General features: G+C 38.8%; 1 protein-coding gene across 3 annotated transcripts in view; it reads left to right on the top strand.

Moving 5' to 3' along the window:
* The window catches only part of ephb2b (eph receptor B2b), a 173,575-nt gene that overhangs the window by 116,757 nt on the left and 38,209 nt on the right, over positions 1-18,609 (top strand). For all 3 annotated transcript variants that reach the window (XM_072666148.1, XM_072666147.1, XM_072666149.1), the window contains exon 6: positions 14,259-14,383. In XM_072666148.1, coding sequence (XP_072522249.1) covers positions 14,259-14,383 — 125 coding nt within the window. The remainder of the gene's footprint in view (positions 1-14,258; positions 14,384-18,609) is intronic.

Here is an 18,609-nt window from a genome sequence, read left to right as displayed (position 1 = left end):
AGACGCACAGACTCAGACATGCACACTTTCTCTCTCTCTCTCTTTCTCACTTTCTATCTCCCTCATGCTCTCTCTCTCTCTCCTTTTTTTCAGTTTGTCTCTCAATTGAGAGTTCAGTTTTGTTTCAACATGAAAGTGGTGGGCCAGCAGGTCTAATGAGGGCTGACGGGATGTTTATGTAACCCTGAAGCCCTCCGAACCATAAGCAATTAAAGGCCTGACCTAGACCCCTCCTGTAAACGAGCGCTGCCATAGCCGGCCTTTTCACAGCTACATCTCACACTGGCTGTGTACAGCTCTAATGTGAACTGACGGGCACTCTGTTAGAGAGGATGCAGACATCAGCATCCCGGTACAGGGAGAAGTGGGGTGAAGAAAGGGCAGCGGGGCAAATGCATGGAGCATAAGAGTGGAGAGGGCCTTCAGAAGTATTTACTGTGCCCATGAGGTTGCTATTAACTGTGCTTAGACTACAAAGAAGAAAGATATTTGCAGAGGGAAAATGTTTATTTAGTATGTTTTTAGATATTTAATTGTATTCTTTTTTTATTATTTTAATGAATGGGAATGAGTATAGAAATTCAGTGCTAAAACTTTAAAAAAAGATGCAAGTGTCAGACAGCAAACACATCTTGATCAGCTACATTCGGGAAAGGGGAGAACTGTGCACCTCTGACTTTTTATCAAACTATTACTTTAAGGCACTTATAGTTGTTCAATAGTCAACTATTGAAGTAGGCACTTCTGTTAAGACACAACAGATGAATGTGGATGGACTTAGTGGTAAACCCCCAGCAGCCATTGTGCTCTAAACAGTACCACCATGCCTCACTGCTATTAGTTTAGCCATTTGTCCTAATTATGGCACTCCGGCAGACCCAACAAAGCCCTATTGAGGACAGGCACAGTGTTTTATTGAAGCAATTTAACTAGGAAAACCGTACTGAAGGCCATGAGCTGTGGGCAGTAGAATAAACAGTGTGTTTTTGTGTTTTGGTTGGCCAGCAACCCACACACAAAGCCAGATTTTACCTACTCCCTCCACTAGCCTCTTAGTGCCCTCACCCTGCAGCGCTATACCAGCAAGTCAGACAAAGAGTTAATCAGTTCAGTACACTGACTACACAAACAAACACACCTTGGTTAAAGCAGTGTTAAGTATTTTGCACTTTTTGTGATTTTTGAGCTCTGCTCACGAATTCTTTTTCAGCACTTGTTTCTGTTTATCTGCCAGCATCTGCTTTTATTATATTGAAAACAATAAGATTTAAACTCTAGTCTAAAGCTAGTGTAATTGAGATAACTTAGCTTGGTGGCCAGTTTAACATTGTGTCCAAATGAATAAAATATCAATTAAACTTTATTGTAAGTTTAAATAATTTATTCCACCCTCTTCACAAACAAGAAAAAATGAGTATGCATAGTTTTGCCAGACCGCCACTCACTGCATAGAATCATCAGTGGCATTTGAACGATGGGGACTGAAATAAAAGCTCTTTACTAGTTTTTACATGTGATAGGCCCAGGACCTCAAGAACATGGCTTGTGACTAGCAGTGATATCACTGCAATAGCTAATTCCTCAATAGTGATGCTAATGTCACAATGGCATGCTAACAACACAATAATTATGCTAACACTGTAGTAGTGATGCTAATGCCGCGGTAGTAATTCAACACAAGGTTGGTGGCCGTACAAACACATTAATTAATAAACATAATAAACACATTAAATAATAAACATATTGCTGTCTGTAACCTCTTTTATGTCTACTTAAAACTCATACACACAGAGCAGAGACTGAGAGAAGAAAGCAGATAGAAAATGTCCTTCCAGGGCTCCACTTTCCACTCTCCCTGAAAGTTTTATTAGTGCAGTGTGTGCTGGATCAGTGGCAGTGTGTGATTTGTCTGCCACGCTGGAGTGGATACACACTGGGAAGGAGCCACTTAGTGGGCCACTACACACCTCTTGCCCAACAGAAAGAGGAAAAAACTATACAAGTATTTCTCTTTCTGGATAAAAGCAGATGAATGAGAGACAGTTCAGTTCAGTTGTAATGTAATGAGTTAATTATGATTCATTAAGAAACAGTTCACTGTGGCAAGTCTCATATCTTACACCCTGCACAAGGCATGTTGTGATGCTCATTACTATTTTACACCCACCCACACGTCTTTTTTCATACCTTCCACATGGTTCCACATGTTGTTTAACAAGCAATGATGCGAATATTTCTTCTCCAATGGGCATGCTGGTCTCGAAATAAGGTGTGTTCAGGTAAGTGTCTGTTGTATTGCTATCTTGGCAACGAAAAATGTATTTTGTTGCCAAGATAGCACATTAAAAATTGTGTACATTAAAAATTGTTGATGTAAAAGTTTGCATAGCTGCCAACTGACACGCGCTATAGGTTTGTGCACTGCTGCGTGTCCATGTGTGCATAACAAGCGGGGGTGTATGCGCGTTGGGCACACGCCTGTGTTGACACTGACATGACCTAAATCAAACTATGCCAATAAGATTGCTAAAACAGGGCTTTGATTGGTAGCAATTCATAAACCACTGAAGTACCACTAACTGTAGCTGGGGTCATACCTATTTTACAAACTCAGAAATTAATGGAATAAACAGTTACCAGACATGATATGTTTTGCTGCTCACTAAACTGACATCTTAAGACTGGTCACCTTAACAAAATATCCCAAATAAACATGCTGGCTTTGTCAAATTAGTTTAGTTCAGCATCATTGTGCATGAATTGTGAGCCTGCTAGCATTATTCATTTGTGAACTCTTTAAAAATCTGTCCAGTGACATTTGGGAGAAAACGTATGCAAGAAAAAAATTTGTTTGGCTCATTTTTGTTTACCACAAGGCACAACAGCATTGATATTCTAAAAATTCCATTATGATGCAGGAAGTGTTGAATTGAGTACTTTGAGCAAGAAAGTAACATGTTTTGGTGTGGATTAAAATAAGTGATTTTAAACAGTGGCAGATTTAGGTGTGACCACATCACTGTGTTGGTCAGTTACTGCAAAATAGTGGGGCTGTTATTTGGTGATAGAAGAATGCCAGCGGGCCATAGACTTTTTAAGGGGTTAATCTTGTTGGAGTGTCCGTCCTCGACTGAGAAATATGAGACCGCCCCGCCCTTCTTGTGATTGTTGCTAAGTGTTCATTGTTCTGTCTCTGTATGCCTTTTTTGGTCACGACTTGTCCTTCCTTGTGCGTGTCATGTGCCTGGTGTGTACGATATCCTCATGTTTTCACTGATGGTTATTCATATTTCATATTCAGTTTGCCTGTGTTTTATTTTCAGTTTAGTTCTGTTGTTTCTGGTGCTTTCAACATCCATGTGGTATAGTGCATACATCATATAATGATGTTCTAATAAATTATAATTCCATATAGCATTTTAAAACAAACGTAAGATTGATTTGCTTTTACTCCTTTGTGACAAAACCATGCCGTTAGCTTGACTGCCGTTTAGGACTGTTATAGCAGAGGTTTTTAGGCTAAATTAAACCTTCATTCCTCAGTAATTCTGAACAGTTTACTATTACTTCACTCCCTCAATACGCTACACTTCTTCCTGCATACAAATTAGCAACATTAGCTGTGGTGTTTGCCTGCAGTCTGTTGAAAAATAAATACCTGTACCAAATTGCATTTTTTTTCTTGTTTTAGGGTGGTTAAAGGGCACATTGTTGTGTGTTTCCGGTCTAATGCACTGGTCCAGGGCACCAGTTGCTGTAGCAATGGGCCCAGAGTGCTGGCCATCATGCCTGTTATGATCTTCTGCCAGCATTAACTCCCAGCCATTAGCTTTCTGCACAAAAGTCTGGCATGCCCAGATAGACTCGCTAACCCATATGGCATGCACGTCTGCTACTCTGCTGTCAGTAATGCTATGTCGTTCATTCAGCACTTTGCAGCTAGTGTTTATTTAGCCATTTCATTAGCTCAAGGTGAATGCTAACATGCGCTCATGGTAGGTTAATACCTCGCGTTAACAAATGAGGGTTTTCCGTTATCTGTCAGACAGAGGAGACACTGTGTGAGTGAATTACATGATCGAGAGTTGGGCCTGCTAATCTGGCTCAGACGCTATCAGGTGATAGTGGAAGATTTACGACTTAATTATCTTCAAAATTGCTTTGGCGAGCTGCTGCAAAGGCCACCAGGGACAGTAGTGCTGGTGGCAGTCTCTGGCACACAACTGAGTGGCTCTCACCTACAGATATGATGGCTTGAAGCACACTTCTTTCACATCTATGACCTAGCTGTTGAAATAAGCTGGGATTTGCATGTCCATGTCCTCTATCTGGGAGAGACTTTATACAGCCCCCCACCCCAATCCACCACTACCTTTTCAGCCAAAGTAGATGCGGGCCGTGATGTCTGACGTTTCCTTCTAGCTGTTTAGATTCCTCTAAAACAGGAAAAAAAATTGCCCCCGCCAAACTATTCCATTAACGGAAAAAATGTACTTACCTCAGATGCAATCAATCAGTCAAGACATATTTTTTTTTGTTTTGTTTAGAAGTGTGCTGCTAGCCTAACTTAACATGCACTGGGCCAACTTGTCTCCAATCTTATCCTCTGTAAACACACACCCAAAACGCATTTAAAATGCTTTTAGAACAGTACTACAAAACATATGCAGCGGTAGATCATCTGGATGTTATGTGGATGGTTCCTCATTATGTGAAATGGACTTCCTCTTTTTCCTCAAATTGGCCCATTGCCTGGGTTGTTGTAGTCGTTAATTAATGACAGTAACTAAAGAAGATTTCATATAAAAGCTTTAAAAGTGCTTTCTTCGGTTATATAAACAGCACAATCTAAATAAATTAGAATAAATAAGTCATTTCTGATTCTCAGCAGCCTCTATATCCATTCCTGCACTGCATTTTAAGCATAGGAGATGGCCACTGGGGCATTGTGGTGGGACAGGGACAGAAGGTGGCAGCCAGGCCACATATGGAAGGTGTCAGGTGGGTTCAGGAGGGTGACCAGTGAGGGCAAACGACACCTGGAGCACTGGCAGCAGCCACGGACCTTCTTTACTAATGGCACTCTCTCGCATACTGATGCCGTTACTGGTTGTCATTGAGGCTAATGCTAATTGCACAGTCACTGCTTTCTTCCAAAGCATAAGTATGCACCCTAAGTTTCACGAGTAGTTAAACTATGCAGTGACCAGCACGTAAAATATTAATTTTATTATGCAAGAGAGTCCAACAACTTTTAATTCTTGCACATTTTTACTGAAATTTGTTATTGTTTGCCTAATGACACATCAAGCATACACATCTCAAATCTAACATCTCATAGACTCAGGAATGACATTTGTTGACTTGCAGATTTCTTAATAAAAAACAATTCAGAATGTTCCAAAATTAGTTGTCTGTATTTAAATCACATACAAATGTGACATAAATGAATGCAACATCAGGTTATTAGAGGTTTGTGCAAAAGAAATTCAAAGTCAAAAAATTACCTCAGGGGGTATTCCCTCGTTAATTTAGGCCATGACCTTCTGCCATCTAACTAATGCGAAAATGCATTTTCAGGAGCCTCTGTAAGCATGTTATAATCTTTGCTCTCTTTGTGCTCTGATGTGTTTTGCTTCTGACGTTTGACTATGCGTGACCTGAGCTGGTCTGGAGTCGGTTTATATATTGCCTTTTCTGTAACTGTGCTCTCTTCAAACTGCATATGGAATATTTTTGTCGTTATCCATTCCTTGGCTTTGATTACATTTGGAGTGGCTGTTTCCTGTATTTCCTCTGCCGCTGAACTGGATGAGTGGTTTTATGTGACAGCGTGCTGAAGGAGTGACGAGTGTTGTCCAAGCATGTTTACTATATCATCAGCAAAGGTGGTAACGCAAAACGAAGACTGACAGCATACATAAACCCCTACATATGAGCAAACACACGCACACACAAAAATCTTCTGCTGAGTTGTTTGTTCCATAGCTATTGTTGATCACAGTTGAAGATGATTTGTTCTATGGAGTATTCGATTTCACTCCAATATTGTTCAGTATTTATTTATCTGTAGAGTGACTGACTTAATCTTAATCTAAACGGTCAGCTCAACTAAATTTGACTGAACAGAAATATTCATATTTAAATTAGGATAATGCAACAGCTAAAGAGCTTTCCAGTGTGTTTAAGCAGCTAATATTTTTTCAAAACAATTTAGCCTCCCAGTCGGCCTTAACACTGCAGTTTACTTACACACCCATCTAGATCTGCTGCTGCATTTGATTGTAGTCTTAGCATGGAGGGGAAAAAATGAGGGGAAAAAAAGAAAAAACAAACTCCGTCTGGCAGGCGTCCCTCTCCACCATCTGCAGTGGATTGTGGGTTTATGTCTCCGCAGAGTTTCCAGTGCCGTAAAACAGCGCAGCGCGATTTCAGTTCATCAAGCTTTAAACCATCTGCACTGGAAACGATTGGAAGTATTAATGGACTCATATACACACCATAAGCTAATTCAAAAATAGGCACTTCGGAGGCTTAAGAAGTTTGCAGACGCTTACAGGGAGTTTGTGTCTAATCCCGAGCCCTCTGTGTGGTAAATCTGAGAGAAGGAAATGAAGAGGAAATCTGTGGATTACTGCTAGCCAATTACACTCAAAAGAAAAGAAAGCCAAAGAGCACTGAATGTTGTTTTGTTTTCTTATTTTAAGATTCTTTCTCATGGTGGGTAAAAAAGGTTAATTTGTGTAAATGATTGTTCTTAGGAACCAAAACCAGCTAATACTTTTAATCTGAAATGAATGTACAACATGTTGATTTCTGTGGACTTTTGTAAACGCTAGGAGGGTTCCATTTTGAAATGATATAGAAAGTGTAAATCATTTTAGGACATGGTCAGAATTTACTAAGTTGTTGAATAAAATTGTTCAACAGTGTTTTAGTCATAGAACACGTCATAATTCACCAGAATTTTTGTTTTAATTTCTCTTACGTTTTCTGATAGAAATGATGCTGCCCACTAAAAACCCACTATAGGGGTTTAGTTTCTGAATTTTTTCACTGTCACTGTAAAACTGAACAAATTGTATTGTACAGGTACAATAATGTAAACATATCTTCAAAGGTATAACATTGGCTTAAAGGTACACTAGATTCACTTTCCCAGAAGAAAGGTTCATTCTTTCATGAACTGTAAACTGTAAAATAACAGAAAAATAAATTCAAAGCCTATAGTCATTGGGGCAATTAAATGTTTTACAGTGGAAGCGGATTGGGGTTCTGGGTGCTGACCTGATCGGGGCTACCTCCACCAGCCCGCCCGAAATCTCCATATCGCTCCCCATACCACAGTCCGGGCTGCAAATGAGATCCACATGGGCAAACAGCCTTTTATATGGAGCCACATCTGAACACAGTGAGATTTAGAGGAAAAAGTCCCACAGTCAAAACCTCTTATTTGATGATTAGGCTATGGCTCTTGATTCTGCGTTCTTTGCTGCTTCCTCTCCTCGTTGTACCTCCTTTCTCCAGGAGTGGCACTCAATAAACTTAAGCCATTCACAGAAAGTTGTTCTTTTTGGATCTGATGACTTTCAAAGTGTGCTCATTGTAGGAAGGTTGGAATTCGCTTAAAGTAGTGATGTCATTAACAGGATACCAAAGTGCATATTATACAAGCTGTGCTCTTTTCATCACTGGCTCCATTTATTTTTACTTTTTTTTTTTTCCTTGAATAAAAAAAACCCATGTGGACTGAGACCACTGTGACGATCATACAAGGTGACCCTTATAGAACTCTCTTTTGATGCTCACCTAATTAATCAACTTTTAATTCATTAATTATAAGTTTTGGGAACAAATCCAGTGGACAGCGCTGAGGGAATGCGGAAGTTAAGAGATTTGAGCAGTATGTAACTGGTCCGAGTAATAGAGAAGCATAACTGGTCAGGGTAATGATGGCATAGAGATATTTATTTATCCACTTAAGATGGAACAGAGTGTAGGAAATGACTGCTCTATGTTTACAAGACCATGCCACATTAAATCCTACTATTCGTAAAGGGCTATTATGAACTGTATATTTTTCACTGACCATAGCATTTGTTCCTCAATGTTGATACATAGCAATGATACAAAGCTCTACTGGCTTGTGGCACAAAGAAGAATTGTTTATTTTCCAGTCAGGCCTCTGCCAAAGCTTTGTGCGAGAACTGTGTACAAATCCCTTAGCTACAAGCTTAGGATACAAGAACCTATTGCTTAGTACTTCTTATACTGTCTGCAATACATACATACATTATGGGCAAGATTCATAGTGTGAGTATGTGTGTGTGTGTATATATGTGTATATATATATATATATATATATATATATATATATATATATATATGTGTGTGTGTGTGTGTGTGTGTGTGTGTGTGTGTGTGTGTGTGTGTGTCTTCCATTTCCATTCCTCTTCTGTCTCTTGGTATCTGGCAATTGTCAATCCTGAGCTTGCTTTTTTTTCTTGCAGGCTCTATATATACACCTCCTTCGCATTTGGATTTGTATATATCTAACACTTCATCATTAATTCGCTGGTCTCCTAAACCACTCATGGCGTCGTCCCTCATATGGTCGTGTGGTTTAGTGAAGCTGTGCCTTTGCTGTCTGTTCTTGACTAATTCGATTGGGAAGCTTTCACATTCCGCAGTTTTAGTGGCGTCATTCCAGCGCGTTTGAACACTTTCCCTGCCAGGAAAAAACTTAAACACCTAGGGTCTGAGATAAATAGTGCTCTTCAGCTGTACCACAGAGAGCAATTGTGTGGAAAAACTGGAACCGTGCATGACTAGAATATTTTATGAGCTGTGATAATCGCTCTCATTCCTCTGCTGTCTTTTAATCTGCTGTGGCGAACTACTTCGGTGCACTAAGTGGGAAAGAAACAAAACAGACATAATTGCCTTAATTTGACAATTTCTTCTCATAACAGTGATGCTTTGCTTTCTTTTGTACCCTAATGCCCTCCATCTTTGTGGTAGAACTGAGCTACATAGCAAAATATATCATAACACACATTAGGAAGTAAATGTAAATGCATGTGTACTGTGGGAGAGTCATTAGAAGAAAACCTTTTTAAGTGTCCTCACAACAAAATTCAGTGTCAGTGCCAAATTATTATATAATCTTATTTTGGAAACAAATCCTCTGAACTGAAACTTGAAAATACTTGAAAATACATGCTTTGAAGTCAAGTTTAAGTTCATGTTTATTTTATAACAAAAGACATTATCACAAACCATCTCAGTGGCAAAGACAATCTTTCACAGGTCTGCAGAATGAACATTAAGAACTACTAAGACTCAAAGGGATGGCTAAAAGTGTGTATTACGCTAATCGACTGTAGAGGGATTTTTTCTTATAATGCTGCTTAAAACAGACATAAGTATAACACTGGATTGAACGCTGAGAGTAAATCTCAGCTTTGGAATATTCATGTTAAAAAAGGACCACTTCAAATTGAAAACTGGAATATATTGAATAATCTTTTTTACAATAATTACAAAACAATTACCAAAAAATGTAATTATTGTGGGTTCCGAATTCACCTCAGTATGTCATGGCCATCCATGGCTATTACAGTGAAATCTAGAGCACCTGATACATGGCAGCCAGTCTGAACAGAGCTAATTTACATTAGTCTTCAAGGCAAGTAATAAAGGGGAATTGAAAGGTTGGAAAATGTTAATGTAAAAATGAGCGGTAAATGTTTTTGAGAGGAGTCATGAGTGGATTTCAGGGAAACAACTTTTGAGTAAAATGTAGGATGTAGGTACTGACAATATATCCACAATATGGTCAGAAAATGTATTGTGCTGCAGTGTATTATGATAATGATAACATATTGTCATGTCACCTACTCCTACTTTGCAGCTAAGGTATTTCTGGTGATAAAAAATAGTGTAGCAATGTAATGTGTCATTGTGCAAAAAAAAAGCAGCAAAGCAGCCACAGTGATCTGTTCTCTTGCACTGGCATGTGTCCATCAATGTGTTCAAGAGCACATGTCCTGGCTTTGTTTGCATTGGCCTTGGATTGAATTACTAGTAACAGCAGCACAAGGCAATGCTGGACCTTATGTAAATGCAGCCCCACAAAAAGAGCATGTGTCAGCCTTTAAATATATGTATTAATTTGTAACGGGGTAATCATGGTAGCTCCCTGGTGAGGAAGCCACACTCTTTGACCTTATTAGGCCTTGTCTTGTAACAGCAAACAAACTTGGCAAACCAGAGGAGATGGCTTTTTGTGAGCATACAGTCGCAGGGTCAGCAACATACACCAGTGGGGCATCTGCAGGACCCCTGTGGCACTGTAAAAAAAAAAGTTCTAAGCAGCCATTGATTATTATCTGGCATATAGGTCAAGGTACAAGATGCTGGACATTTTGGGAGAATTAGCAATAGTTTGCATGTGACAATGGACCACGCCAATACATGTTTTCATGTCCTAAAAGTGGGTCAGGTTTACGTCATACCCCTGACCAATCACAAGGCTATGGCTCTGCCCTGTCTTTGACTCTAAGCAACCTGGAGAGGTAAAGCTGAAGCTAAACCTAGTGAGCTCCCCTTCTTGCCCCGTTGTTCCTTAGGTCCATCGCCCGTCGTCTCTCCACTTTACCGCCGAATTTAGCGGCTGGGTCCCGGGGTGGGCGGGAAGTCCCGTCACCCACAAAGTCGGCCGCCGAAGCGGGGGCGACAATGGGGGCGACAATGGGGAAAACAGGGCAGCTACGGCCTGATGAGGTCAGATTTCTCCTTGTCTTTTTTTATTTGTCTTTAAACTTTGCATTTAACACCCAAGTCTAGTATTATAAAAACAAATCAGTAAATCTCAAAGTGTGTTTTCAGGGATTTAACCAAGTACCTACACTGAGAACCATGCAAAAAGATTTACCTTTTATTAATCTATTAGTAAGGAAACCCATGAATGCTTAAGGCGATATATAAACATATACAAAGCAACAACAGTGGACCATCAAAATAGCTACCAAAGCAGCTAACACAGGATGAATGTTTGCAGTCGGACACACCATGCAAATACTTTGAGAGCTACCCTTAGCCACACGTACACAATGGAAAAACAGGGGTGACACGGGCCATCTAGCTCCAGCCCTGGAGAGTGATGGAAGCTACTTCATGACTACTCCTGTAAACATGCCGAGGGGACTTTCCAGCTATGTCTCAAAGTCTCTGACACTCTCCATAGGACTCGTGCAAACAGTCAGGCCAGAAACGGCCAGAAGTTTCTTTCCTCACCGCATCCTCCGCCAGAGGATGTCGGATTTTGCAAACCAAAACCCCATTTGTAAAAAAAAAAGGGGAAAAAAGAGGCAGCATCTTAGCAAAAAAAACCCACAAGTATGCTGTACACAACTGCTGTCTTTGTTTTTAAAGGAAGTTAATTTGGTGTTTGGGTGTACAAAGCAATGCATAGTTTTGCATGTAGATGACGGCTTAATGTTCAGCACAGAGGTTCTGAAGAGGACATGAGTGAACAGTTTTTGGGTCTTTTTTTCCCTTAATTGCAGTGTTAAACATGTTAAAAGTTATAAAAATGTCTGGATGTATTACTGGCCTAAGGTAACCACTTAAGGAGCCTATGGCTCGCCAGAAGGACGAAAGTGTTATTACAAACGGCTATTACCAAAGTCCAAATTTGTTCTTCTCAATGTTGGGGGAGTGTTTCGAATCCTGGTGATGGCATATGAGAAAACAATTATCAGAGCATTTTCTTGTAATTATTTTTGACACAAAACCACAGGTTATCCTTGTCTGCCAATTTGATCATGATAAATACATAATACATTTAATTACAATTACAATGAATTAAATACATTGTTTTATTGTGGCCAACTGTCAAACTATAAGACAACAAGACTGCAAACTCTAAAAAGGTTGAATGTTGTTTGTGTGACAGTGAAATACTGTAAATATCATATATAAATATCAGCCAAAATGCTAATTCTTTTCTGGAAAATACTCCTGCACTGTGTTCATAATGAAAATATTCAGTTATCTTTATATAACAAACACATTTTTTTGCATTTATTGTTTATGAAAAATACATTACACTACTTTATATATAAAATACAGGATATATAAAATGTAGAATTTAATAATTTCTCAGATGTTTCTCAACAAATATAAGGAACTGGTTCTGCTGTGCTGTTTTAATCATATATGGTGGGTTTGAGTGTGCAACATTTTAAAGTAAAACTTTCTCATTGGCTACTGGCATCATCTTTTTGCATATTGGGCATGTCCTTGTCCCCTTTACTAACCGTCAGGTTGTAAAAGGAAGTTACAATTTTCTGCTAAATGGGACAATATGCTATCTGTGTATTGTAATGGTCACTTTGGCATTACCACAGGAATATATATCAGTTTTCTGCAGATAATTAATGTTAGTCAGTTAAAGACAGAAAGAATAAGACTGAAAAAATAGATTCACTGGGTCAGAAAGAATTTTAAGCTTAAGTGTCATTTTTTCACAGTAATGTAATGTAAACAAACCAGTTCTTGATTATAAAATGTAAGGTTGCCTAAAATCATAATATAATGTCTTATTCATGGTAAATGTATATTCTATGGTATAATCATTCCTGTATGTTACTGTACATTTTACAGATTTTCTTTACAGAAGAGTAATGCCATGTTTTTATTTTATTTTATTTGCATCCTATTTAAATTCTGTATTAAGCCTTAATTAATTAAGCCTCAGTTTCTTTTGTTTTTTTTCCCCCCACAAAACAAGACTGTACACTACACAACAAAAACATTTCCTTAAGTTTAAATCATGCTTCTGCTTACAAATACAAACATGGTATGAACTATACGATATGTGCTTTCCACAGAATCTATATGACTGAGAGAGCTACAAGTAAAGAAGAGGCATTTCTAAGCACACTCAATGCAGTGGACCTGAAAACACTTATTTTCTCCTATTCTTGTTTAGACACTATAAGAAAGGGACTTGGACTAAGGTAAATGATTAGGGGTGTTGCTCACAGCCATTAAACATGGCACAGTGACTCAGGGAGAAGTGTCCAGGATGCATTGGGACACAGCAGGGACTGTGTGGCATTCAGAGGGGCCAGGATTTATAGCCCCAGCCCCATGCTGCACACACACAGCCTTCTGCAGGGCCCATAAAGAAACCGGCACACGCACTGTCATGGAAAATCCATTGACTGGGAAGGCCTGTTGATGCTAAATAATTTTACATTGCAATTACATTGCTACATTTCAGTTATTGCAAAAAAATACATTAAAACATACAATACAACACAAGAATGGACCTCTAATATAGCTTGAAAAATAAATTATGTATTGGTCACACCAACATAAGGTTTCCCAAGAACTAATATGCAAGTTCTGTTGTGAGGAACTAAAAGTGTAATCTTTGTTGACCATTTATGGCACAATGGCATTGTCTTTCTAACAACAAAAGAACTAAACAAAATGGTTAACATTTTTAACCCTAAAGGCCTTATAGACTCTATACATTTTTATAGCAGTGACTGAATATTTCATAGTAGTAACTAAATAATGCATAGTGGTTATTGACTAATTCTTTGGAATTACTGAATAATTCGCAGTTTTACGAATTTGTGAATAATTACAGAACAAATACACAAGTAGTTACCTGTTCCAGAAACCAGCCCTATATAGGCTCATCCAACAATTCTTCTTTACACTAGATGTGAGGTTAGGCAGTTATGTTGAATAATTAATCTTTATAACTTTATACCCTCTAGCCATTGCTTGTTGACCTTAGGCTCATGGGTGGCTGCTTCAGAGCATCCCATTCGCTTGGGATTGCTTTTCTATTGAAATCATGCAATTCAACACACATATTTAGCAATGTTACATCTTAGAGAGCTCATATTAGACCCATTATATTTTTTGTTTGAGCTCCACTAATTCAACCTTTACCTTGACGTAAACCTCAATCTGAACTCTTGTCCTAAATTGTAATTGCTGTCCTAAGTTTAGTGTACCTTCTTAACTCTCCGTGGGAGTTAATGTAGACATTTTATTCCATGTCTTCATTCTATTCCTGTTATCTTTTTTTACATTGTAAATGACAACTGCCACTAATGTAGAAAAAAAGAAAAACAGCTAAAATTAAGTTTATTTTTTTTGCACAGCAGCAGTAATTTATCATTTAATGGTGTCTCTTAATTTGAACTGTCTCTCTCTCTGTATTTTTTCAGCTCCCTCTGCAGTGTCTATAATGCACCAGGTCAGCCGCACAGTGGACAGCATCACTCTCTCCTGGTCCCAGCCAGACCAGCCTAACGGGGTCATTCTTGACTATGAGCTGCAGTACTATGAAAAGGTATGGACTTTAAATTAAGTTAAACCATATGTTTTTGAGAATGCGTTGCCCTTTGTAGTTTAGTGTTAGCATTAAGACAAGCTCCAAGTCTAAGCCTTGAAAAAGGGTATGCTGTTGCAGTCGGTGGTTTAAAAAGGTATATAACTATGTTTTGTCCTAGACAAATTAGCCCATTTGAATTTCATGGTGACATTTAAATAATGAGGCTGGTAAATAGTCAAAACAGGAATATTACTAAATACTAAGGGGACTTACATGTTCACTTAGTATTGAACTGACATCAATCTGACATTATAGAGCTGGTAATGTAAGTAACTACAGTCATGCCCGAAAGTATTCATACCCCTGTCAAAGTTTGACTTAAATTTACTTTTATTTAACCAGAAATTATATTTTTGCCTGGAAATGACACAGGCATCTCCCAGGAGATAACACGATGATGTACAAGAGGCATCATTGTGGGAAAAAATATTTCTCAGCTTTTATACACATTTGAACAAAAAGTGGCATGTCCAAAATTATTCATACCCTTCTCAATAATTAATAGAAAAGCCTTTATTGGCTATTACAGCAATCAAACGCTTCCTGTAATTGCTGACCAGCTTTTTGCATGTCTCCACTGGTATTTTTGCCCATTCATCTTTAGTGATGAGCTCCAACTCTTTGAGGTTCGAGGGTCTCCTTGCCATCACCCTGATCTTTAGCTCCCTCCACAGATTCTCAATTGGATTCAAGTCAGGACTCTGGCTGGGCCACTGCAAAACATTAATGTTTTTGTCTGCTAACCATTTCTTCACCACTTTGGCTGTGTGTTTTGGGTCGTTGTCGTGCTGAAATGTCCACCGGTTCCCAAGGCCAAGTTTCTCTGCAGACTGCCTGATGTTGTTGTTGAGAATCTTGATGTATTGCTCTTTTTTCATGGTGCCATTTACTGCGATCAAGTTCCCTGGTCCATTGGCTGAAAAACACCCCCAAAACATTAGGTTCCCACCACCATGTTTGACAGTGGGGATGGTGTTCTTAGGGTTGAAGGCTTCTCCTTTTTTACGCCAAATGGTGCACACATCATTGTGGCCAAACAATTCAATTTTTGTTTCATCTGACCATAAAACAGAACACCAGAAGTCTTCTTCTTTGTCCAGATGAGCATTTGCAAAGGTCAAGCGGGCTTTTGTGTGCCTTTTCTGGAGAAGTGGTGTCCTCCTTGGCCTGTGTCCGTGGAACCCAGGAGTGTGCAGTGTCCGTTGAACTGTCTGCCTTGAGATGTCGCCACCAGCAGAGTCCAGATTCACCAGGATGGCCTTGGTGGTGATCCTTGGATTTTTCTTCACCTCTCTCACTATTTTCCTGGCCAGCACAGGTGTCACTTTTGGCTTCCGACCACATCTTCTGAGATTTTCCACAGTGCGGAACTTCTTGTATTTTTTAATAATACTTTGCACTGTAGCCACTGGAACTTGAAAACATTTTGATATGGCTTTATAGCCCTTTCCTGACTTGTGAGCGGCCACAATGCACAGCCGCAGGTCCTTAGTGAGCTCCTTTGTCTTAGCCATGACTGTCCACAAACCAACTGCAGAGAGCTGCTGTTTTTCTCCTGTTGAGTTGATTAAAACAGCTGTTCCCAATGAATCAGGGTAATTAGGATGCTTTAAAACAGTTTGGACTATTTGGAATGGTATAGAACTTTGGATTTTCCCATATACTGTGACAGTTTTCAAAGGGTATGAATAATTTTGGACATGCCACTTTTTGTTCAAATGTGTATAAAAGCTGAGAAATACTTTTTCCCACAATGATGCCTCTTGTACATCATCGTGTTATCTCCTGGGAGATGCCTGTGTCGTTTCAAGGCAAAAATATAACTTCTGGTTAAATAAAAGTAAATTTAAGTCAATCTTTGCCAGGGGTATGAATACTTTCGGGCATGACTGTATGTGCACAAACCTGTAGGCTGTGACAAGTGTGCTAGTTAAGTGGATTGAATAGTAGCAAGCAACATTTAAAGTAACAGCGTTGGTACCCTGAAAGGTACAGTTTTGTACCCTTTTTCCTGAGAATGCAATGATGTTATGTTTGGCTAATGGGACAAAGATATGCACTGGATGAAAATAGAGACCAGACCTGATTTTATTTAAAAAGAATAAAGGTAGGCTCTTGGTGCTAAAACATGAGGCTAGAGTCAGCTACAAAAGAGGCATGGTTGCAAACAGAAAAAAGCAGGCTGATTAAACCCCAATCCAACAAAGCAGACACAAGACACCAAACTATAAACATAACCATGCAAGCTAGAACAAAACAGGCAGCTCCAAAACATAGTAGCAATTACTAATGAGACTTCACAAAGACATAGACTAAACAAAGGTTTTATTTACCGCTAGGAGAGGGACAACAGATGAGTCAGGTGCAAGTCCTTAGTAATCAGGTTAGTCGGAGAGAGTTGTTTGGTATGTCCATGACCAAGTGGGAACTGGGAAATTTCTGACCTCCAAGTTTTCATATTCTATAATGTAATTTCAACAAAAAGGAAACTTGTCTTTAAAGCTTTTTTAAACAGACTTTTAAGTTTCTTTTTGAGTATCAGATAATAATGTTGTTTATATCACAAAACGCAAAGGAATACTTGGAAAATTGTAAGGTTTTAAGGAAAAGGTTTTGCTCAGACTGCATGCTTCCATGTCATTTCTTGATGCTCCAGTAACAGTGAATTGCCCTTGGATACATTTTAGAAACTAAATAACTTTGAATAAAAATGTAAAGAAGAGCTTTTTATGTTCACACAATGGTTAAACATGTGCTAGCTTACTGTAAGCAACCATTTTGTCCAACCTCAAACAGCTCATTTTCCATTAATACCTTTAGGTTGGTAGAAGGAGATTTTAAACTCTGAGTTGTTGTGAATGCAGCTTTAGAAAATGGAGATGGGATGAGCATTCTGGGAACTGTAGTTGTTCAGGATGGCTTACTTTCACGTAAATTTGAGCCGTCAATTAGGTTTTTATGGTGTGGTTAGTTAAGGTGTATCATCGCATGGCAGTAGGGCCATGTTTGCAGTCAACGTCTGTTCTAAATTTATACATTATACATTGGAAGCATGTTGTTATTGGCCGTTAACAACATATTTACAAGCATCTGGTAGCTTTTTTTCAGCTCAAGCATTCTAAACGAAGCAACGTACTCTTGTTTGCACACGTTTGCATATTGTTTGCACACTATTCATATTATGATGTTTCATTGATATGCAAAAAGTAGCAAATATATCTGCTTTGCATGCTGTCCACCAACCGTGACACTGAAAGTTTTTTGATCAATCATCTGCGATTCCCCAAATTTGACATAAACAAAACAATGTCTACTATTTGTAGGAACTTATTAAATGTGATAGGGAATTAAATCTGTTTTTTGATAGTTTTATAAACAAAAGTATTTTGCATTCATACAGCTCAATGTAATATGCTAAATTAAAATAACATTACATTTGAGCTAAGATGTTTGCCATTTTATTGTTGACTGTCATCATCTTCTGTCATTTTAAATGCTTGCTTAATACTGCCATGTTAACTTACTAGACTAGGGGTTTCCCAGACATGGACTAAGATTATTTTTTGACTAAATTGTTTTGGTTTGGAGTTTTTGTTGTCTAGAATTTGCCTGGGAAACCAATCCTAGGAGAATTCATTTCTAAATTCCTAATAATCTTGTAATTCAGAGGACCCAGTGACATTTAGAAGTAAAATATACAGAGTACCAAATGTATCGACATTAGAGCATTTTTGTTTGCCTGAGGCTGTGACTTTTGAAAACGCCATTCATTTGTTTCTCCATAGGAAAAAAAGCTTAGACCTCAGGGTCTAGTCACAATCAGTTGGTTCCATTACTAGAGGCAACCACATAGCCTTTTGCCTAATGCATGCAGTTTATGCATAATCTTGGTTAACATTAAGCATGCATTATGCATTGTTATATTTGCAGCTGTCCTCACTCAGACTTTCTATAATGGTGGCCTATAGTCATGCATACAAGTTATGGCAATGGAACCGAGCCACTTTATTTTGCATCAGCATTGCGCATATGCATGATTGCAGTGTTCGTAGTATTGTGTATTAGAGGGTGCTGGCTTAACTACTGATCCATCGAAACCCATTATAATCACGGTCAGTCTCTGGGACAGAAAATCACAGTGGACCTGCTAGTTAAGCCCATTGAGGTTAGGTGCAAGGATTTGT

The sequence above is a fragment of the Salminus brasiliensis genome, chromosome 21, assembly GCF_030463535.1.
Source record: "Salminus brasiliensis chromosome 21, fSalBra1.hap2, whole genome shotgun sequence".
Lineage (NCBI taxonomy): Eukaryota > Metazoa > Chordata > Actinopteri > Characiformes > Bryconidae > Salminus > Salminus brasiliensis.
This window is presented reverse-complemented; position numbering and strand designations above follow the sequence as displayed.